This window comes from Lonchura striata, chromosome 8 (genome assembly GCF_046129695.1).
Source record: "Lonchura striata isolate bLonStr1 chromosome 8, bLonStr1.mat, whole genome shotgun sequence".
NCBI classification, from domain to species: Eukaryota; Metazoa; Chordata; class Aves; order Passeriformes; family Estrildidae; genus Lonchura; species Lonchura striata.
Window position 1 is genome coordinate 6,997,838 of NC_134610.1, and position 24,618 is coordinate 7,022,455.

At 38.5% G+C, this 24,618-nt stretch overlaps 1 protein-coding gene across 4 annotated transcripts in view; it reads right to left on the reverse strand.

Annotated features, from left to right (window-relative positions):
- Nucleotides 1-24,618, reverse strand: part of MGAT5 (alpha-1,6-mannosylglycoprotein 6-beta-N-acetylglucosaminyltransferase) — a 111,062-nt gene that overhangs the window by 43,615 nt on the left and 42,829 nt on the right. For all 4 annotated transcript variants that reach the window (XM_021548729.3, XM_021548731.3, XM_021548730.3 and 1 more), the window contains exons 3-6: nt 21,395-21,562; nt 9,556-9,632; nt 8,035-8,124; nt 93-164 (exon numbers count right to left, since the gene is read on the reverse strand). In XM_021548729.3, coding sequence (XP_021404404.1) covers nt 93-164; nt 8,035-8,124; nt 9,556-9,632; nt 21,395-21,562 — 407 coding nt within the window. The remainder of the gene's footprint in view (nt 1-92; nt 165-8,034; nt 8,125-9,555; nt 9,633-21,394; nt 21,563-24,618) is intronic.

A 24,618-nucleotide genomic window follows, 5' to 3' on the forward strand; every position in this document is an offset into this window, starting at 1 on the left:
TTAGCATTTATGTGGCACAGGATATTTTGCATGAATCACAATTACTGAATTATTGCTCCTGTTTGCCCTTATAAGGACATGGTTGTTCTTACCACTGTTTTTTGATCAGTTTCTTCATAGGGATTTTTTGCTCTCCAAGGTAAACGAGGACACCAATTTTCAACCTATAAAACAATCACATAAAAATAAATAATGTTACTTTATTTTTAGCTGCTTGACCAAAGCCCTCACTCACTGCCTTTATATTACACCTTTATAGTTAACCTGATGACTTAAATAAGTAATCAGCTGATAATAAGGTGATAATTTCAAGATAAAACTGCTGTTTTTGCAGAAAAGGCTTAAGATTGCTTTCTGCAATTCAATGCTCTTTTAACCCAGCAAATTTGCCACCAGAAGTCACATTTAGATATTCATTCAAGATAATGAAAACAGAAGATCAAGGCAGAGGTCAACTGCTAAATGCTCAAAATACAATTTCTCTGAGCAGTTCTAAAATGTTTTCAATAAGATTTTTATGCTTCTATACCTTACAAAAATATGTATTTTGGAACATTTTCATCTCCCTAGAATATCTTTATAAAAAGACAATGCTTGCTAAATCAAAGGATCAAAGTTCTGCCTTGCAGCAATGCAGACCAAAAAGTAAGAATCATTATAGAATCAAAGCCACCATGTTTGAAGGCTGTAAATAAGGTAATCATAACAGAAGTAACAATATTCACAAGCATCAACAGCTGTGATTCTCAGAGAAACACGATCAATGCAAATGAAATACTTCTATTATTGTCCACTAGAAAATAAAGAAGTACAACAGGGAGCAGTCAGTGAAGAAATAGCAAATGGATGCAAGTCACTGAGAGCTCCTGAGCTGCCCCCAGGAATCCTGCCTGTTGTGTAGAATCCTTATTATTTATATACCTTAAGAAATTAGACCACTTGCTCTGGGGAAGAAAGAATCTCAGTGTTGGAGGCAAACTCATGAAAACTGAAAGATGACTGCATTGTGAAAAGGGGGAAATGCAAAAATTTATCAGCTGGCTAAGACACCCCATCACTACTGATTAAGTTCACAACTCTCAGAGAATTGAAAGTCAGAGTTGGTTTTATGGTTTCTCCAATCACAGACCTGTCAAAACACAATTTTAGCTTAATCATGCTGCAGAAGGCTGGAGCATTACAGATTAAAGGCTTAAGATCACACCATATGATTGCCTAGAGAGCCAATCACATGAAAATAAATGAATAGCCATCCTCACCTCATTAAAAGGAAGAAATGTATCAATCTTGGGTTCCTCAGACAAATTATAAAAAAGCATTTGGAATGCTATGACTTAGCCTACTCAATGTGTTTAATATAACATTTGAAAGCAGTGACTTATCAACCTCCTTTGAAAATATCTGATTCTTCAGTGGTCTGCAACTCTGGAACCACACCAGAAAGTGCAATTATCAATCCTAACTTTTACAACTATAAAGTTGTGGCAGAAAAGAGTTGCAAGCTCCACATTATAAATCATGCACAGTCACAAACTCTCTGTTTTCCTTTGTTTTAATAGTACAAATTTTGCATTATTCCTAGCATTAGAACTGATCTAAATTAAGATAAGACATTTCAAGGACTACTGTATGTGCTCCTTTTCTGACTTTATGTATTTCACACTGCACCACAAGGCATCCTAAAGGAACTGCAGATTTTTCAGGGCTGCCAAGGACAGTTCTCTGCATGCCTCACTGCCTGAAAAACAAATACATTTCTTTTGTGCTTTTAGAAATATTCCCTCTAGTCTAAAATAAATTATAATAATTCTCATCACAAATAAACACTTAAGGAATAGATTCAAAGTAATATCAGTGTCTGCAGTTGGTCTGACTCTCTTATTGATATTATATTTTCCCTTATTGATCTTCAGCAATGATGGCAGAAAGGATTATGATATCATTAAAGTAAATCTAGATGAAAACTCCATCAGAAATATACTTCAACTTTGCAGCTGTTTAGGCAATACAACAAGCCCTAATTTTGAGCAAGGTGAAGGAAGGCAGTGATGTTCATTTGGATTCTGCTCTTTAATTTGTTCATTTGATCATTTAAGATCAAACACTAAAATTGCCCCTGAAGAAGGAACCAGGGCTCCTCTTGCCCATTTCCAGCACTGCCTTCCTCTCACTGAGCTACCATCAGTTCTTTCTCAAATTTACTCCCTCCATAGCAACCTACTGTTGTACTGTCATGTAGATGATTTAACAGGAAGGATGTGATACCAGACAGATCAGCAGGTAAAGATGACTTTTGGGAAGCAGCAAGTGCAGATTTGAAGACAGACCATTTTTTGGATGAGTGATATAAATGTTAAGCTATTATTCAGAACACACTATATTTATCTTTGTACTGTCATATTTTTGACTAAGACCAGCTGTGCCTCCTGTTCCTGGTGCTGAATTCAATGCAAATCAAGGGCATTAGATAATCTTTGATCTTGCTCAGGAAACCGTGTCTACCTGAGAAGCCAAGTGTTCCCTGCTTGGTTTGGAATCCCATTAGTCACAGCACTGCCTGGAGTGTAAGTAGCCAGCTCCTTAAGGTTAAGTTGCACGCAGTTAAAAGTTCAAAATTTAAGTGCTACATCATTTCCGATACTAGAGAAAAGATGGTATTCTGAACTGCTCTGAGGTGTTAGGCTAGGTTTAGGATGAAAAAAAAACCCCAAACAAACCTAATAAACTTGAAGAGTACTTGCTTTATAGAAGCTTTGCAGGTGTCTGTTCCAGTGACTCTTCCTCACACACACTGAAAGTGAATGCAAGGCAAGATTGCAGCACTCGACTCTATTACAGAGCAAATACTTCAAGGAGAGTTTTAAGAACGTGACAAACATCTGTAGCACTGGAGTAGTCTGAGCATCTTCAAAATTGAATCAAAGTATACTCTGCCTGCAGCTCTCCACATCCAAAATTTCAGAAAGACCTTTATGCTTTCAAAGAGTCACAGTGGGAGTTGAATAAAGCTGGAGCTGAAGGCTGCGCTCCGAGCACTTGGGATAATCTTCATTTTGGATTCTGCCAAAGGGCAGGTGGAGCCCATCCACAGAGAAGCTAAAACAACTTTCTTTGCACACCAGGTAAACACACTGCTCAGTGTACTTCGATCCATGTTACAGTGCTGCTCTTAAGTGTCTTAAGTCAGTCCAAGAGAGAAGAATACACAAATAAATCCACTGCAATATGTGGTGAAAGAAAGTGCATCTTTAAATTTCTTAGGCAGTATGAATGCAGGTAGTGAACTTGTAATGTCACAAATCCCTTTGAGAATTTGATGTGAAAGGACAGCTCCCATTGGGAAGGTGACTTGTTCAACTCCTGTTTTTTGTTTAGCATTTTCCTCAGTGACAGAATCCCTTTGAAGAGGTTTCAGAACCTGTGATGTGCAAGATGAGTGCCTGTCTGGTTAGTGAAATGGAGTAGGATGCAGGCAGCTTTGGATGTGGTTCTTTCAAAGGCAGTCTCAAATGTTGGGTGTTAGGTACCCACAGCCCCAGTGACATTGCAACACAACATTTCACACATCAATCAACAAACAGCCTCTTGTCTGCCTTCAGCAATGGGCACTGTATTTGATTCCTCTCATATACTGGCATTTATGTCTTTTCCAACAAGTCATTAAAAGACTAATCCCAGTTTAAGGTGACAGAAGAAGAAAAAACAACAGCCCAAATCACCCAAAATCAGGCCAATCCACCAACAGGTAATTCAGGGATAAAGTGCTGACTATCATTAGCATTTCACTTTCTTAGGGACATATGTAAGATGACTAAATATGTCTGAACTTTTGGTGATTTACATTTCACACAACAACACTGGTTTTGTGAAAATTCTGATTATTTGCACAGAATTGAAAGAAGCTGGTTTGATGTTACATTACACTGAAGAAATGCAAATCATCAACTCAATGTCCAGGATTAGCAGCAGAAATTGTGGAAAGGGGACTTCCCCATGGACATAAGCAAATTGCAGTAATTTAGAAAAACCACAAGGATTAAAGGAATCTCTATAATTATGATACCCAGGAATTTTCACTAAACTGTGCCTCAGACTACAGCTTGCACCCTGGAACCAAATCCATGTTCAAAATCACCTTTGGTTTGTATTTTACTGCTTTAACCCCGAAAGCAGAAGTAAGAATATGAAGAAAAATACTCCCACTACCAAACTGTGCCTTGTGTTTCCATCAAGTCTGAAGAACTGAAAATGAGAATTCTCTCCAACAGTGTATTAGCTCATATGCAAAAGCTACAGGAGTCTCACAGACTGGAATTCAAACCAGTTTTAAATCTTTGAAGTGCTGGATTCCAAGATGGGTACCAAAAATTACATGTCCACCTGAAAGGTGAGCTGGAGATCCAAAACCTGGGATTTTAGAGAGACCTGCCCAGCTCCAGCAGGTAAGCACCAGTGTAATGGGAGGGGGTAACTTGCACCACAGCTACCAGCTGACCACCAGTCCCACTCCTGTGGAAAGCAGCCCTCCCAGAGAAACATGTATGTAGCTAAAAAAAGAAAGAAAGAAAAAAAATATCTATAAGTTCCCTCCATTTTCTCCACTTTTTTTCTTTTTAAAGCTTGGAAATAGTGTGAAAAACTCATTTTCTAGAAGATATTTTTAAAAGTGTCATTCTTCAGCTGCAAACTGACATTTTGCAGTGAAATATATTTTTATACTGCCTAGAAATTAATTTTTCCCATTTCTGCCCAGAGGCAATGCAATCCCTGAAAATGATAACTGTGCCAATGCTATTACAGTGTTAAACAACTGCTTTTTCCATAACTGAATGCTAAGTTTAAAAGTAAGTAACTCTTCTCTTTGGGCATCACAGTTAAAAAGAAGCAAGTTTAACTTACTTTTTAATGTTTGCTATTTCTAATTCCCGTCTGGCTCTGTATTCAAGAGAATTTAAGCCTGGTTTTGCTATTCAGGCCATTTCTATCTCACCCACTCTTAAAAGACTCCAGCACAATTTGTGTTCTGAGGACCAGAGGGTGGTGAAGCAGAGGCTGCCCACAGAAGCTGTGGCTGCCCCATCCCTGGAAGTGTCCAGTGCCAGGCTGGACAGGGCTTGGAGCAGCCTGGGACAGTGGAAGGTGTCCTGCTCATGGCACGGGTGTGAACAAGATGAGCTTTGAAGCCCCTTCCAACCCAAACCATTCCATGAGTCTATGATCACACAGCTGCTTATCACACCCCGGAGAAGATCCAGCACCTGAAGCAGAACAGTGAGAAAGAAGTGCAAAAATTCTCTGTTTCACTTGCAAGTTTGCACAGAGGTCAGCATTAAACAAAATGCAGAAGCCTGGACATGCTGGGTTGCTTCTTGCTTTCCTTGGGCTGCCACACTTGCCTCCCATTCTGCTCAAGCAGCCAAGACACAGAGCACTGGAGAAGAGCTGTGTTCCTGCAGGTGTTCCTGCCACCCAAAGCAAGGCAGAACTGCTGGTACCTGCACTTGAGCAAGCTCTTCAGGAGGGAACACCTGGGGCAGCCTGGATTTTGTCAGCATTGTTTCTGTTTGCAGACACTCATGGGGAAAACATAACAGGGCACACGTCTGATACCCAAAGGCTGGGCTTATGCCAACCTTTTGTTTCTAAACCTTTACATAAACTGTGGACAAATTACTTTCTGTCTCTGTGGTTCTGACCCATATTGCACACCAAAATTAAACATTTCGGGCTCCTTTGTTTACAAGTTTAAAATTACATTATAAAGAGTACTGGATGGGCATAATGGAACACCCTAACTGAACTGCAACAGTAAAAGTAGATATATGCATAATTTCATGCACATTGTTTTTCCAAACTGATGTTGTACATAATTTGATGCATACATTGCCTTTTGAAACATGCACATAACACAACCATCTCACTCCAATAGTCTAACCTTGAAATAAAAATGAAAAATCTTAACAGTAATATCCTTTCCATTACCCTAATGCATTTTAATATTTTAAATCAGCAGTTCTGACTTGAGAGCTCTGTAGGCACATTTATCATTCAGCTGTACAACCACGCTATAAACTGTCAACTCTTCATCACTGTCCACATTGACAAATTACTTTGCAACAGCATTTCCCAGTTATCCCTAGCAGCCAACGCACCTCATAAATCCACATCATTGTAGTGTTATTAGAATTTCATTTCATGCTTGCATTCGCAAACATTTAAGCTTTCAACCTCTGCTGCTGGACATTAATCATGAAATTAATCATAGGATTAAGAATGCCAAATTTAAACTCAGGGTTAATAACACGCTCACCCAATATTAGTTTTACATTCTGTCATAAGAAAATACTCTAAAAGTAAAAAAAAAAAAGAAAAAAATACCTTTTTCTGAAGTTACCAAATATGTCCACAGGCTAATTGCACTTTTATTCCTTCATGAAATGAAAAGTTGACCAAATTAAATATTGCTGCTTAAAGAAAAAATTCAAATCCCAACACCCTTGAAAAAATAACCATTTGGCCTCTGAAAATCTGTTCACATCTGGCCATGAAAGATCAATTATGAAAGACCTAACAGCATCAACTGACTTTTCAAGACTGATGATAAAGGAAGATTGTCACGTAAAAACTTGGGATTTAACAGAAAGGCAAAATAATAAATGTCATTGAAGAATATTAGAATCTCATGTTCAGCTGAGATACATCATCATTTTTAAGATATATCTGCACTAAAACCATGAAGCACCTGCTGGTTGACAGAATACTAATGACCAAACATAGCTCTTCTGATGCGAAAACAAAACCTCCTAGTAGAAACCTTAGATCAACTTCAGATGATTATGAAACCATATCTCTAGCCTCTATGATAAATAACAAGATAAATAATATAGTTGTCCTGTATCTTCTCCTTCCACAGCTTCACAGCCCATAAATAAATCAACACGTGGTGCTAGAAATGGAATGAGTCAAAACTGTGATTCAACCCAGCCTTTGTTATGCCTTCAGATAAATGTTTTGGATATGCATTTAACTACTGCTGCTTCAAGCAACACCCCCAGAAGTTCAATGACAGTCAACTGAGTAAATCAACAGTAACTGCTTTGATTAGAACTGAATTATTTATTATAACAGACTTACTGTTTTAATCTCAGATATATAATTCAAAATCCCAGCCCAACCCTCCCAATCCTACAGAAGCTACGAAATTATTATTAGTTGCAATCCTGCAGCCACATTGGCTCTTTCAGCTCTTTGCAAGCAGTGAGCTACTGGATATCAATACTCCTTCTAAGATCAGTTGCCATAAGTTATCAAAATTTCATTTATAAGAAAGAAGAGGCTGAGTGATCAAATACACCTGACTATTTCTGGTGCATGCACACTTCAAGCCAATAATAGAGCTCTCATGATAATTACTTGACAAAATTAATTCTTGGGAAAGAATTATCACCCAGGAAATAGAAATAAAATCTCACCAGGACAAGTGCCCTACTCAGCTGTGTACAAAACACATCAGGCTGTGACAGGTACCGAAGGCTTTAGCCAATATAGCTGCAACTTCACTCAAAAATGTGACGTTCAGGTTCTCTTGTTTTGTTCCTGCTTACAGATTCCACAATTCTGAGCAGGAAGTGGCCATGCTGCTTAGGAAAATGGACCATCTAGCACCATTTTATAAATTTTCCATTCCAAATGCCTCCCTAGTAGTACCTCAGCAGCTGCATTAAAAGCAACAGAAAAAGTGTTTAAAGGCAAAGATCTCTGACTGAACTTCACATGCAGGTTTAACAGGATATCCAACGTGGCTTCCCTGGAGAGCTGCTACGTACATCACTGCAGTTACAAACATTAGGATTCTTCAGGCTAGAAACCCCTACAGAGTTTATGAATAATAGCAACACACTTAATAATTCAGTTTTAATAACTTTTTCCTCTTTACCCAATTATTCTGAACAAAATGATGATTTCTTTCGGGAGAGGTAGAAAGCTATGAAGGCAATATTATGTTCCCCTTCTGCAGATGAAAAGATGACTGACCTCACTGAGGTAAATAAAAAAGGAGCATGTGGACCCATCTACACCATAGCTCGCGTAGCAGGGATCCGATCGCCACATATCTTTCATCCACTGCAGCAGAACAAAAGACACAAAAGTTTATTAGGCTCAAGTACAACAAAATAGCTTTGTTTCACACCCAGGAATAATGGAGGAAGTGGCAAAGTGACTATAAATATCACAAATAACAACCCAGGAACTGATTAATGGTTAGCGGCACTGTATCCATGCTTCCAGTAATGCTGGGGAAGCAACAGCACAGCAGATGTGAGCACAGCTTATACAAACTGGCAGCCAGGCCAGCAGAGACAAATATCAAAAGGAGAATTAAACTGGGATCCAGACATTTGGCTGTGGCTGGAGTTGAATGCATTGTGTGTTTCCCACCATGACATGCTCCCTTCTAGAATTTCACATATCATTTCAGTTACCAAGACTGAAATCTGCCATTTCTGCAGAAGCAAATAATTAATTTCAGTTCATATTTCAATATTCAAATAATTTATTACATAGTTACTATGCAGCCTGTTTGCCAAAACAGATCAAAACACAGACCAGAGATTCAAAATGTAGAGGCTTTTAATTTCATACATACTTGAGTATTTAAGCAAGCAGAAATTTTACTGTTGTCCACCACTAATCATAGAATCACAGAATACTTTGGGTTGGAAGAGAGCTTAAAGATCATCTCATTCCAATACACCTGCCATGGGCAGGGGCAGCTTCCATTAGACCAGGTTGCTCTGAGCCCCTTCCAACCTGGTCTTGAACTTTTAGGGATGGGGCATTCACAGTAATAAATAGATCTTGGAGGGAAAAAAGAAACCCCTTTAAAACCTCCATCTCTGCAAGTTTGTTGGAGTTTGTTTCTTTGCTTTTGTTGCCTTTTTCTTTCTTCTTTTCCAGCTAAAGTCTGATGGGTTGTAATATTTAGGCTTTCCAACTGCATTATTAGTAAAATACAGGACTTATGTAGAAATGCACTGTGAATCCCAGAATTCTGGCTGCACACTTAGGCACTGGTCACTTGTGAGCAGAAGAGCCAGAATGTTTTCAAGGGAAAAGGGGAATAGTGGAACCACACAGACCTGTGGGCAAAGAGATGAAAGAAGTGCAAAGAAACATCATGCTGGAAAAGGGGCTGGAGTGAGGTACCCACAGAATCACAGTCCTGGGACAGGGGTGCCCCAAATTACTCATCATGGGGAAGAAATCAAGGCTTTTCCAAAAGGAGTAGTTTCTGAATGAAAAGATAGGCTTTTCAGTAAATAATATAGCATTTTAATATGGCAGGTTTTGCTGTCTGAAGAGGATACCACTTTATTTCTCTGCAGCACTAGTATTAAAGGCTTGAGGAGAGCAATGCTGCAGTGACATACAGTCCTAAATATCCTATTTTTTGACTCAGTTTTTCTTGCTTACTTCACTACTGAACAGTGACCTCTTGCAATATATGTTCTATTTTTAATAGAATGCACATAAGATTAAAACCAGTTCACTTACCTTTATTTTCCCTTCACAGTGAGGAAAACCATCCATAGGAGGCAATTCACACTGTTCCTGGGCTCCATTTATGAGATCTAAAAAGAAACACATACCATAACAGCTTCATTTCACAGTTCTGGCAGATATCCTGATGAATCCTGCCTTTTATTTTCATGAATCCACAGTCCAGACTGACTGAAGGGTCCTACTGGGTTATATTTGTTACAACATTAAAACTCAATGTACTCCTTTTTGACCACATGAGAAAATGGTTGCATAGATTTCAACTCTGACTGGAAGTGAAAATGCTGAATTACAAAAATCAATCTATGAAGACTCAAAAATGAAGCTAATCCATACTGAAAATAACAAGAAGAAAATAATTTCCTAATCAAAGTGTGCTTGAGACTACTGAATTGCAACAATTTGTTTTCATTTGTCAAACATTTATGGGATGTATATATCTCTTAAACATAAAATTAGTTTTTCAAGCTCTGCTATCACTTGATCAAATACCCATGATCCGAAACTTGGCACCAGATATATGACCCAATTAATAAATGTTGCAATATGATCTAATTTAACAACTGAGTAGCACTACATCACATCTCACAAGAAATATTTCCTATGGTCTCCTAAGGTATTTTTTCTTCTTTTTTTGCCCATTTTAATATTTTTTTCATTCTAGATTATTGAAACACATTAAAGACTGTAATAAAGAGCAGGATTTCTAGCCCATGAGCCAAGGAAAAAGCAGTGGTTTTAAAGGACATCATCCCTTCAGCACCAAGGGACTTTCTTAGAAGAACCCTCTAATGCAGGCCTTTAAGGCAAGAAAAAATTATTACCATGGTGGAGAGATTCCTGCCAAAGGCAGTGGAGGAGGTTTTCAATTTAGGTAGTTCATCCCACAGTTATCTAAATTATACCTACATCATTTCTGGCTTTTTCTACAGGCAAGAATCAAGATCATTAAAGTCAGCCAGCCATCAACCTGGGAACACTTTATACTGTGGCAGCAACTGTGCACCAATTTCATCCAGAATATGTTAATTAGAGAGCCCAGAAGAAAATACAAAAAGAAGGTTGCAGTATTACAATAGAATAGTGACAAAAATCTGTGGGTAAAAGTTAAAATGTTGCATTATATTGTTATATGCAAGACCCACGACCTGATCTATCTATTTTCCAATTTTTTTTTTGCAAATAGCTTCTTTTAAAGATAAAATTTGAAATGTGAGCCAAGAATTGCAAAATTAACTTGATAGGGAAAGAAGGAAGGAAGTCCCTACTTTTTTGTCAGTCTCTGCAGCAGGAGAGATTTGACAAACTGAGCTGCACTGCCAGTGACAACAGCACTGAAGCAAAGCAGTTTGTACAATGACTTTGTAATTTCAAATCAATAAGCACTTTCAAAATAATCTGCCTATCCTCTTATCCATGTGGGATTCTTGCAGACCAGACCACCGACATCTAAGGCTCCGATTTCTGCTCTGAAGAAGAACATGCAGAGCATGCATACAGATAGCAGCAATTTAAAGCAGATTCTCAATTCAGTCAGTAGAGCTACATAATAATAGGACATTTTGCTTTACTGCAGTTCAGGAATCAGACCTTCCACTTGCATCACACCAGAATCAGTACATGAGATCAAACAGTAATAAAAAGTCATGGTTACTACATGGTAATTTTCAATAATAGTAAAATTCCATTAGAAGACCTTTATGGTCTAAAAGGGCTCGTGTGGGTTTTTTTTTTTCCTCCTAAGTCATAAGTCTGAATGCAAAATAACAGTTTTACGCAAGGCATGTCAATGTCAAGATCTTCCTCAAACAAAAAAAGGCCTCTGAAATGTCTGGTACAACATCAGAGATGCAGCTCAACCATAGGGAAAGTTTAACTTTCAGCATCATACTAAATTTAGGGTGGAAAATACTGAATGCCTGGGTATAGCTTGCCAACAAGAATGAGCCATGAATTTTGTCATTAAAAAAAAAAAAAAGTCTTCTATCTCAAGTTAATTATGCTATCATATGATGGCTTTCCTCTTCAGAAGGTTAGTCAAGCAAATCCTCTCTTCTACTTAAGACCTATTAAGTACAGAGTAATACATAAGCACAAGCTGTAATTCCTTATTTTACAGCACACAGTGCCAAGTCTATCACTTAGACCATATTTCATTTTAATGGGAATCTCACGGCCTGTTAAAGAAAGAAAAGATGGAGGAAAAAACCTCAAAATCCAGACAACAGCCTGATTTTTGGTAAACACAGAACTGCAGTTTACATGTTTGCTTCTGTCATGTGTGAACACCTTCTCTGCATCCCAGTGTGTTTTTGTTGAGGCAAAGACCTTTGCTGCTGTTCATTACTCACAAGTTTTACAGGATCCCTGTATTTGTAAGATCTATCTGCAAGAATAAAACCCCTCTGCCAACAGTCACACACTGCACCAGCCCCACACTGCCACAGGTCCCATCAGCCGTGGCAGTGCCACACAGAGACTTCCCAAGCACAAACCCTCCCAGCCCTCCCTGCTCCTGACCATTCCAAAATGGAAAAAGGAAGAGAGAGACATTTTTCTCAGCACAAGCTACAGACTTTCTCAGGCTTCTGGTCTCCCCTGTGGCCAGCTGCACTAAGGCTTTTTCAGAGCAGTCCCACTATTGTTCTTCCACTGGGATGGGTTACACACAAACAGAGCATGGATCTCTCCAGGCTAATCTGTACAGGGAACATGGAACACTAATGCCCACCTTTATCACCTCTAACCATGCTGAAATATTAATGTGGCTGGGAGTATTACCAAGAGTATCTGACATCTTTCCTCCTTTTTGCCAGCAACAGTAAACACTTCTAGGACCCACCTTCCTCAAAAATATTCACGTTTTTCTCCACCACAGCCCACAGACAGAGGAGAGGCTTCACACAATCACCAGCTTCCCACCCCCATCTTCTCATTCAGCCTTACCATGGATCTATATCCCAAATATGTACATCAGCTTTCATTTGCTTCATTCTCAGCTATTAATCAGGTAATAGCCCTGTGAAGGAAATTCTATATAACTTAAATACAAACAGTCCCATGAAACAATTTGCATAAAACTACTATCCAAAGCAGAAAAAAAAAAGTTGCAATGTGTGCATACAAGGGAAATGAATGTGAAAGAACAGGAGAAGGAACAGAGAAATGTAACTCTGTTCCATCTGAGTATTCCCTAGAGAAGCAGTCTTTCCTCTGTGCCCACGAACTGGGAGCCAGCTGATGCAGTCAGACTGGAAACACATCTACATCAAGGACTGCTGTCCAAAGCAACAACTGCCTGCAGAAATGGGCAAGTCAGTGCTAGTCTCCACACATAAGCCTGAGAATTCAGTGCAGAGCTCTGAATTCACCAGTGAATAATCCTGACAGTTCCAGTGAAGTACTACTTGCTCTGATCATACCCTTTCTTCTTGGCCACTGGCAGTGGGAGTTCTGGGTTGAGAATCATCCCTCGCAATTTTTTTTCTTAATGATCAGACCCTGTATGAAGAATTACATTTCTGCTCCTCTTGCTGCTCATCTGAACTCAGCATGGAGGTGTGTTTGAGCTTGCTGGGAACACCTCATAGCTGTCTCTCCTTAAATAGGAATCCAGAGGTGAACAAATCTTGTGTTTGCCATGAGCAGCTGAAACCAAGCTCAACCAGAGACCAGCAATTCACACTTCTGAGTGTGATCATAAAGACAAGGGAGATGAAGAAGTGGAACCCTGGGGATACCAATCTACACATCAGGATCTTCCAAAGCATGAAAAGCAAGCATTAACATACAAGTCAAGACTTAGGAGGTTTTCATCATTTGGAGATAAAACTCCAAAGCCTAGTATCTCATCAGGATTCTTGTTAAAAAGTCTGGATAGATGTATTATGCTGTTAGCAAAATCTTTCCTGAAGGGGAAAACTACATTAAACCAGACATTACTTTTGTTAGAAAATAGTATTTGAGAAACCACAAGAACTTTTACCCTTAATTAGGATATATGTAATGTAATATGCAAGCTCTGAAATCTCTTTTCCCAGGCAAAACTTAGAACTTACAGCCATAAAAAGTTATAAATACAGCTGTCAAGTTAGTACAAAACAACAGCAGTTAATAAACACACTTTCTTCTCCTAAACTTTGTGTGAGCCATTATATTAATTTATGTTTTACACACACCTGGTTTTGAATTCATGCATAGCTTTTCTCCTCTTGACTGCTGCTATGAAAAGACATAATTATTAAACATTTATCTCGTATGATGTTAAATTAAAAGTCAATGTATTAACAAACTAAAAACATGAGCATAGCACATTATAAACCTAAAAGCATGCAGTCGGTACAGATAATCCTGAGAAAAAAATAAAAATACTGATAAAACACCGACCAACTGCAGATTTAAAAGAAAACCTCTTTAAATACTGTTTGTGAGGTCCTGGGATATTTAAAATACAACTACCAAACTCCATCCTCATGTTTAGAAAGGAGCCATATGTTCCCTTCACAGATGATGTACAGCTTTGCAGCAGACATCGTTAGAGCACAGCAGGTGAACCTGAACTTGTGAACAATCCTCAGTTGTTTCAGTGCAAAGTCTGGCACGTCAGCATCAACGCCGAGGCAGATCTGAGCTGAGCCACCAACCCTGCCCTGGAAAAGAAGCTTCTCTCTTGTTGCTTGCCATGAGCACTGCACCTGCTAAAGCCCCAGGCCTTCAGCACCTAAACACCAGCTCACAGATGCAGCTCTTCATTGCCTCCTGCATTTAAACTCCACAGGTTTTATTTGTAATAGTAAAGGTTTATAACACCCACGTTGAGAATGATGCAGCTAAAAGCACAGTCTGTGGTAAGGAGCTGATTTTTGTTTGCTTTCAAGTTGCTCTTTAATAAAACAGTAAAAATGAGCAATAGTAAGAGCTACATGCATATTTCCTCCCTTTCCTACATCGCACGTCCTTCAAATAATGTGCTTTGTAATAGGCTAAAAAACTCTGTTTCAATTTATCTCCATCAGACAGTTAGGAAGTCTAGAAATATTCCACTAAGACAGTACTCTGAATAAGAGTTATAATTAGCCACTCAGCAGTGAGTGCTGTTTGATAGGTGCTCTGTTTGTCACAAGAGTTTTAAAATAACAATATTGGTTAAAGCAAATTAAAAGGCTGCAATACAGCTGAAACTGCAAGCTGACACCAGCAGCCTAGCTACTCTGCTAAAGACCAGCTTGGTGTTCTTCTGAGAATAGAAATGTATTAAGAATTTAACACGACACTAAAAATTATGTACTTTGGAACCTTGAGGCTTAAACTCTGATTTTCAGACTAGTGCATATTAAAGTATTTTTGATGATATACAGCACAGATAATAGCTCAAGTCAAAAGTGTTCCCATCAGCAGATCTCATACAATGCAGAACCTCCCTAGTGTTATAAGGTCAGAGTAATCACATCTGATCAAATATTCACCAATTTTATCTCTGTTCTCCTTCTGGTTTTAATCATTAAATATAAGTACTATTCTTACTTTAATTCATGAAACGGCCCTCTTGTTTCTATTTCAGTCCTGAAATCTGTTATCTGTGGTTAGACACAGACTCTAGTTAAGGCTGGTTTAGTTTGTGTAAGGTCTTCTTTTCCTTCTCCAACTAATTAACACATTCTCAATTCAATCCACATTTTTCATCTCCAGCTGGTAAGATTTCTTTAAAGAGAGAATCTGCAGTGTGAGCTGAAAGCACTAACAACATATTCAATCAAATGAGCTAAAGGTTTCAAGATTTTAAATGCAGAGCACAAAATGCTTTCTACCAACATTTTCGAAACTTCTGTAGCAAAGTGTTCGTATGATTTAAAGAAAATTAACTTTTCTACCTCTAGTCCATCCTCACACAAGCTGTGCTGCTGTGTTCCATTAGCACTACTGAAATCAATGCAGTGTTAGGAGAATTCAAGTAGTAGTCAAGTGGTTAATCAAAATGCAGCCCAGGGGACCACTAAGAGCCCCTTCAGCATTACTAATACAGCCTTGCACTGCAGTGGAAAATATTTACCAGTGGTCTTCTGCACACACCACACTGTGCTGTGACAGCCAGGTTTGAGGGCACAAAAAACTCCCCAGATCCACATACCTGCTTCTGTGGGAGGGGGGGAAATCTTAATAAATACACATATACAGTGTGGAAAAAGAATACGAGTAAGGCACAGTAAACATGAGTCAAAGCAAAATATCACCTCCAGGAAGCTGCTATCTTGACTATCAGAGCCAATGCAGTCCCAGACCCTGCTACAGCTGGTACACACTGGTGCCCTGTGGGCACAGTCAGTTTGTGCTCCAAGGCATGACACCATGCTGACTGAAGAAAAGCCTACTCCAGTCCTCTCAACACAGGAAAGCAGCTTTGGAATTTAAAACAATATGCAGTATCTTAGCTTTTTTAATCTCTGCAAGTACAGGACTATGTGGAACTGTGGTTTCAGACTGCTAAACCCAACAAGGCTGAGTAACAAAATTCGTCAGAGAGCCATGGAAACAAATTCACTGATCCTGAGGTTACCTGAGTCTTTCCCCCCAACCTAAAAGGCATCAGCGTGGCAGCCCCAAGTCCTCAGGAATAAGGACATGGAAATACCACGACAAAGGTCCTTCTCACCATAGTAACATTATAAAAAAAAGCATTCTTGTAGCATTGCCAAAGCTGACTTGTCAGCCTGCCTTGCTACAAATTCACGAAGGATGCCAGATATCTGACAGGCATCCAAGCCATCATGTCTTAAATGACAAGTATACACTGAAGTCTGCATCTTAATGAGTGACTTGAAAGATGTTAAAACTGAAGTTGCTAAAAGGGAACTGAACAGCCAACACAGCAGAACAAGTTAATGCACAAGGCAGAAAAGCTATGGAAGCTTTGAACAGATAGACAAGAAATGTCCTCCCTCACTGTGCACTGTGACATGCAGCAACCCGAGCCTGGCTGTCCTTAGGCTTAGCAAGGGTCCTCCAAGCACCCTGTACACCTCCAGCTGTGTACAAGGGGAAGGCTGAGGAGGATTTAACACAGACCTGCACTTGCTCAATTTTGTGGGATCAAAGACACAATTAAAATCTCTCAAAGCAGCACTTTCCAAGGCAAAAGAATGTTTTGTAAACAACCAGTCTGGCAGAGTTTTCAGTACTATTATTATATCTGGGGTGTTAGATGGTCAAGATTATCAAAAATTTAGCTTGTCACTGAAAAAGCACAGAAAGAGCAATGACCACCTCTAAAGAAACCTATCACACAACACAACATCCTAACCCTACTCCCACTGCTTACCAAAACTATCACATGAAGAAAACAGAGGACTGATTCTCTGATCATGTTTCTGCAGATTTCCCTATCTGATGAATCATGACAGTGCAATTCTGTCCCACAAAGATCAAGGATTTCTTTTATCATTGTCTTAGAAAAGCACAACTGTTAAAAACTAAATTGCCTAAACCAAACCGATCCTGTGCCTGTCACATGGAACCAAAGATGCAGCTACAACAATAGCAGCCCTGTAGACAAACTCTGCTTCAAAGTGCCATGGTTTTGTATTTCCCCATTTCTGTTTAATCACCTCTACCACAGCAACTTTAAATCTACTTATGGTGTCACTTGTGGCAGTGCTTCTAAGTTTCCTGTTTTAAAGGCTGGTGAGAACTCTTATCTCCTAGACACTCAAAGTTTAGATTAATACTTTCCTGTGTGTATGGGAATATATTACTCCCCACAGATGCAAAAAGGATGGCTATCAAATATCTCAGAAGCTTTTCACATACAGGATAGATAAATAGAAAAAAGAGAGAAGGAAAGATGGCTTTATTGCTCTCAAAACTAATCAACCAAAGCTTTAGAAGCATCTATATTAACAATTCACTCTTTCATGAACAACATGGAGGTTCTGAAAAAGCAGTTGAATATTGTCAATATCCAAACCACCAGATTGTTTGATGGTTTTGTGGAAGGAAGAAGAAAAAGCAAAATATGCTTGCAGTTTTATACATGGATCTAAAAAGGGTGGGGGGGGGAAGGGAAAGTAACACTTAAACTTCAACTCAAGCTCCCCATGTGCTCACAGCTTTGCTTTTCAACATATTCTGTGCAACCTCATGCTCTAGCACAAGTCCCATCCTCAACTCCTCTAGGATTAAAGATATATATGCTATTAAGAGCTTATGTTCTACTATCCTTTCATACAACCAAAAAGAGAAAAAAACCATTTTGCTCTTAGGCTTCCCTTAAACTAACTTCAGAGGGAGAACCAGGTGCAGGACCACACTAAAGCTAAACACAGTGAGGGTATGAATACACACTACAGTGTACATATACACAGCAATTAGATTGAGAGTCACAAAATCAGAGACTGGTTGGGGTTGGAAAGGACCTTAAAGACAGTCTTGTTCCAATCCCCTGCCATGGGCAGGGACACCTTCCACTAGACCAGGTTACTCCAAGCCTCATCCAACCTGGCCTTGAACACTTCCAGGGATGGGGAGTCCACAGTCTCTATGGACAACTTGTGCAGATCTCAACATTCAAATTTCTTCTTAACAGCTAATCTAAACGTGCCCTCCTTCAGCTTAAGGTCATTTGCTCTTGTGCCATCTCTCCATGACCTTGTGAGAAGTCCCTCCCCAGCTCTCTTGTAGCCCCCTTTAGGTGCTGGAAGGGCTCTAAGTTCTCCCCAGAGCCATCCCTTCTCCAGTCTCTCAGCCTGTCTTCATTAGGAGAGGTGTTCCAGCCCTGTGATCAAAACTCAAGATTGAATCAAAAGAAAGTTTGAGTTCACCTACTTCAGAGACAGTTAAGTTACAGTCTTTGCTAAATCCTCAATAATTTATACTACCATTATCACTTTCTTATCATGAAGAAGTCTAATCCAGATGGATTTTCTTCAAGTCCTTTTATCTACCAAAAACTCCACACCACCACAGAGTGATATTTCCATGGCAGATTTCACCACTGCTGCCTCAGTTCTACACCACACTTGATAGACGTTGTGGAACAACTTAAAAAGAAAAAAACTTTGTTTCATAACTCAAAACAAAGATAGGTATTTTTTCCAAACTGCTAAACAGCTTGATTATTTTCAATGCCAATGCTTCCTTTTTCTTCTGCTGTCAGGCTTCTTCAGAGAAGTTATTGCTCATTCCTTCAGGAAGTAAATTACAGTGAATTATAAACTCCAGGTTTCCACATGTCCTGGCCCAACACTGGACTCCCCCAGATTTTGTAGCCCACCTTGCTTTACACAGTCAAGACTATGTTTTGTTTTGTTGAGTATGGCTTAAAACAAAGAAAAATAAGCTTTTCTATTTATTAACGTCTATGCTTGCAGAGATGCCTCAGAAGAAGAAATGCTGATAAGAAAGTCTGCTAACGACATTGCACTGTTTCACTGACAAATAAGGCTATAAATCACTTAATTTACTGCAGAGCTTTAAGCAGCAACTCTTGAGGCAAAAAAACCCCAAAAAAACAAACCCTGAAAAACTCAAGAAGCCTTTAAAAAAGATTACCACAATTATTAAACATTGTGTTAATCAGATGTTCCACAAACACTATGTGGAGCATAGTGTGGTCCAGACAGAAAGACCAAAATTATTAACAATTGCTAACATGAATTTGTCTAAAGTCAGCATTAAAATATTACAACTGGTAAAGAGAGGATGGGTAATCCTAACATCCTTGTTGTGATCATTTCATAGTGTAAGAGCTGAATGTTATAAAGAAAAGTATCATCTGTATTTCTACACATACCTCTTTCAACTCCAACAAAATGACAAACTGTTGGGTAACAAAATGCCTTCACCACAATTTTCACATTACCTCAATTGCTCTAACACAACATAAAAGGGATATAATTGAAATATTACAGACAAAACAAACATTGGTATTGTCACAATGTCCTCACCTAGCTCATTTTCTGAACAATTCCTTCCTAACAGAGAAGATACTTATATTCCAATTATGCTGGAATCATATGGATTTCAGAGTGTGCTGTCAGGAAACTGCCATGAAGGAAGAAGTAGAGACAAGTTTTTCATTTCCATTTGACTGCCTCTGATCTGAGTAATTGCCATTGACTGCTTCAAATGGATGAAGAGCAGGCACTTAACACGGGGGTTAGGTTCAAGCTGTACTCTAACCCAAGGTACTATTCAGTCCAGAGGTACCCGAGCAGTGACATTTTCCAGTCATCAGCACAATACTTTAATTGAACCTTAAGGAACTTCTACCTAAAGGTTTTTCCTGTTGCTACTGTTTAATGGTTGCCTCAGACATTTTAAAATCAGCGTACCAAGAGTCAGAGGTAAAAACCAGTGGCTCTGATGAGAGGAATTGTGCTCTTTGCCACAGAGCAAGCATCAGGCAAAGCAATGAAAACATTTCAAATGGAAAACTCTTACCAAGCTCCTTCAATGTTGCTCCTGAATACCAAAACTGTGAATCTAGCCCACTCCAAGAATAATAAATAACATTCAAATCATCCTAAGAACTGATGAAACATGTTTCCTTTTCACATAAGAACAACGAACCTTTGCCTATAAATTTAAAAGCAACAACATGAATATACATGTTCCAATTATCTGCCAATCTAAGGAAATAACAGCTCTTTTGTCCAGCTAATAAAGAAAACATACAGGGATGTTTTTCATTTTATATATGGCCCAGAAACTCTAACAGTGCTGTACTCATTCACTTTCCATCTCAGTGGAAGTTTTTCCAACCAAGATCTTGTGCTGGATGCCTTGTGGCAAGAAGGTGGCAGAGCCTGCCAGAGCCCTGCAGGTGCTGCACCTCTTCACCTTGTTCCTGATCTGCCTTCAATTCTGCCGAGGCAAGGCAGAAGGGGGGAGGGAAAGGTGTGTCTGACCAAGAGATAACATCACTTCAGCACCCTGGTACAGAGAAATGCAGTTAGGACTGAGCAGCTGAGAGCAGCTCTGCTGCCACACTGTCATCAGGCTATCACTTGCAAATCTGCTTTCCCAGACTTGTTCCAGTGGCATTTCCCTACCAAAGGCTGCATTTGCTTCTCTATTTTGAGAATTTCAGCAAGTAACACCTTCTCAACAGAAATACTTATTTTTGCAGGAAACCCAAAGACAGACAAGACATAGGAGCACAGTTATCAACTTATTTACCAATTTGCCTAAACTCTTCTGCTCTGTTCTTTTTTGGGACTGCAAAGATCATTTGACTTAGACTCAGACTTTCCTATGAGTCAGGACTGCCAGTATCTCTTTCAACCTGGTGGCAGAACAAAACAGTCCATTCATTGAAGACAAAATTAATGACTTCAAATGCCATCTCAAAACATGTTTTTATTTTAACTGAATGTACCAGGTAGGTGATCTCTCTGTGTCTAATCCTAAGAGCCTTTAAACACTGTAGGGAAAGACATTTTTAATCACCAACAAATATAATAAATGTTTTCTTTCAGTTAATAACCAATAAAGTGGATATGGTAGAATGGCAGAGGAGATTGACACCAACTGAAATTTAGAGAAAAGATCTCCCCAGTTTCATCATTCTATGCAACCATTTAAAGCATGAAACATCTACTATAAATGTGTGAAGTATTCCCATTAGCAGAGATTTTGATATTCTAATGTGCTCAAGTTATCACAAAAAAAAAAATCTTCCACTGAGCTTGGACTTCAGTTTATCACTGATAAAGGCTAGACTTTGAATTTTGTTTTCTAAGACATTTCAAATATCTAACTGAAAAATCATGTTATGCTCAAGAGAGAAAAGGTTCAGATTAAACAGTTTATAAATAATTTTAGTAGTTACCATACACACCTGCTACATTAAGCTTTTCAGCTGCTCCTAAGCTGGGAGCAGAAGTGGTGGTATTGTTGGTCGAGTTTGCTCCTGTTCCATTAAGTACAAGATTTTCCACCTTGGACTCCAACTTCCCAATGCGCTGCAAGATATTATCCAACAGAACAGCAAGTGTCTTTTTCAAATCTGCAAATGAAAATGAAATGTTAAACTGCTTAACAATGCAGTGCACACTTGCCAGACAGATCAAAAAATAGATTCAAGATTCAAGGATGAGACTGGATATACATATATATATACACATACATACATACACACACTTTCTCTGTGCAAATCTTTGCCATTAGCAGCTCTATGCACACATGTTCATTACTTTGTTCAGCCTGAGATCCAAGTTTCCTTGGCCATGGCACTTGTCAGCCTGTATATTTTATGAAGCACAGTGCTACTCATAGATATCCACATTCAAGGTGAAATGTGAGCCTTTACGGGAAGAGAAAAATGCTTGCTTTGCAATGGCTCAAGTAATAAGAAGCTGCTTAAATAATAATGAGTCTAAACCTAAATCCATATTCAAGCACTATCAGAGGAACAGACTGTTGCTACTCAGTCACCTGGGAACAAAAATCCCCTTCCCAAAAAGGACAGCTTTAAGCCTGTACAACAGCTTCTGCACTAGGAAATTAAAAATAGATAATAATTTCTAAAAAAAAATTAAGTTCAACCTTTCTTTTCTTTGTAGTCAGAAAGCACCAAAAATCACCAAAAATGTCTCCAATCTGCTGGTGATTGTCTCTGTTTGGTATGACACAGGGCTTCCTTGGCATGGAAGGCAATGAACAATAGCAGGAATTTGCATATCAAATGACAACATGGAAAGAGATCCCTGATATTTTTTCCCTTGGCTTTTATTTTGTTCAGATTCCTTGAAGGAACACAAGACACTTTGACAAGTTAAAAGAACTGAGGGCAAGAAGTGAAAACTAGATCACTATCACACAAAACTGTATAATTATAATGGCAAGAAGCCAAAGAAGATGAAACTATTATTTTTTATTCATTTACCCTTGTAAAGAATGAAGAATTTGGTACGAGGAAATTATATTATTTTTCCATTTAATTACAGAAAATAATTGCACGTGTTTTGGTATAATGTATTCTGGTTTTCACAACTTTAGAATCAAATAATATTCTGATCTATAACAGAAAACTTTTGCATACATCTGAAGACATTCTACTGTCTCTACAGCAGTTGTAGTTTTGCCACATTTATTCCATGCTTTTTTTTTTGTTTTCCCATGACTATCTCAATTCTTGTGCAAATGAGAGACTAAATAAGAAAATGCTATTATTTTAGAAAGCATATAATTGTTTTCTCCAAGCAAAAGGAGAATCATATTTATTCCATGGTGCCATAAAGAAAGCCTTTCTCCTTATAACTGTCATTTCCTTTCTCCTGTAAAGACCAGAAGGTGGAATCTGAAGCAGCAGTCCACACATCTGGACTATTTTAAAAGGGGTCCAGAAGTTATTTAATGGCACAGTATGCAGAAGAAAAGGAAACTCTGGATTTAACATGAACAAAACTGTGGTAGAGAAGGAAGAACAGTAGTGAAAATAATTCAGGAAACAGTGAGGAAGAAATGTAGCCTACATAAAAGCATACACAGATAATAAAGACAAAAGATGTTTATTTAAATTTATAATTTTTTAGTTCTGATACCAAGATACTGATATGAGAGACATCTTGTCAGAACAAAAAGGGAAATGGAGGTTAGTTTGAGAAGGGGAAGTCAGAAGCACAGATTCACAGAATTTTTGTAAAATAACCATTTACTGCTATAAAGAAAAATCTAATATTCACTGTGTATATCTGAACTACAACTTTTAAAAGGAAAATGTTTGAGCCACCTACCTGACAGGTGAATACATGGCAGAAAGAAAAAGTGAGAAAGTAAACAAGCTGTGCAACCACAATTAAGGAATGACTGAAAACCTTTCAGGTAGGTAAAAGCAGCCAAATGCAGCAAACATTTAATTTATTCTTGAACATAGGAATCACAACTGTGCTCACTTAAAGCAATCAGAGGATGACATTAAGAAAAATAAAAAGGCTAAATAAGCAAGAGCATTAATTTTCACAGAACATTGAAGAAACCTCTACCAATTATTATTAACATCAGTCATTAATGTGTTTATTTATGAAGAGCTAACCTGATTATTTGCTAGCAGCAAGTCATTTGGTATGCCAAACAAGACAAATTAACTTATTAAGTAATTACCCTACCTAGTTTCATATGCTATTATTTAATACGGTCTAATTCACTCACCACAGTGCTTTTCCCTAAAATATTTTCAATAACTGCATCACCATTATTTTCCATCTTTCCAAACTACTCTGTTGAAAACACTGGGCTAAACTTAAAATTTAAGTCTTTAATCTTAAAAATCTTCTCAGCCATGGACTTGAAATTGTAACACAAACCTTGGCTTTCCCTTCACAGAAGTGACACAAAGTTATTTCACCCACTTCCAAATGCAGTTTAACTTCTCCTTAGGAACTTGACCAGTGTTTGGAGACAAGTCAACTTATTCCCCAGCAGGATTTGGAACAGGAAATTAATGCCACAGGCAACAAGCTGCAGGGGGAACTTTGCTTATGGATATCCTGTACCCATTTTAATCCAGTTACCTTCAATATCTGGCGCCAGACTGTTTGGGTTTTGTTGTCTATTTTCTTTCTCAGTTCATCCACCATCACACCCCTGCACAGTAACAGGACACTGGTAATGGCTATACAGCAGATAAAGTTTTGTTTTGAGCATAATCACACAAACCTCTAAGGATCTCTACTGGCTCAGAAATCCTCAACCCAAATATTGATCTATACCACTCTGTTTTGCTTGTGATACTTTGTAAGGCTACAGCTCCAGAATAGCTCAACATGCAGCCACAAATCTGGAGTTCCAGAATAAGGACAGGCTGCTATTTAAGCAATGGAGAAATTTAACTGCTAGCAAATCTAATTGACTACTTAGTTTTCCAGACAGTCTGGAAGTGCATAGGTAAGTAGGAAAGAAAATAAGTCTAAAAACTGCTAAACAAGTAAGGTGTATTATGTGATCTTAACAGATTGAAAAGGAATCACACCTAACCTGAAATTTGGTTATATTTTTTTTTAGTAATATTTTCAGGTAATACGCTTTGTTCTTTTCTGATTCCTTTGTCTGACACATGCACAA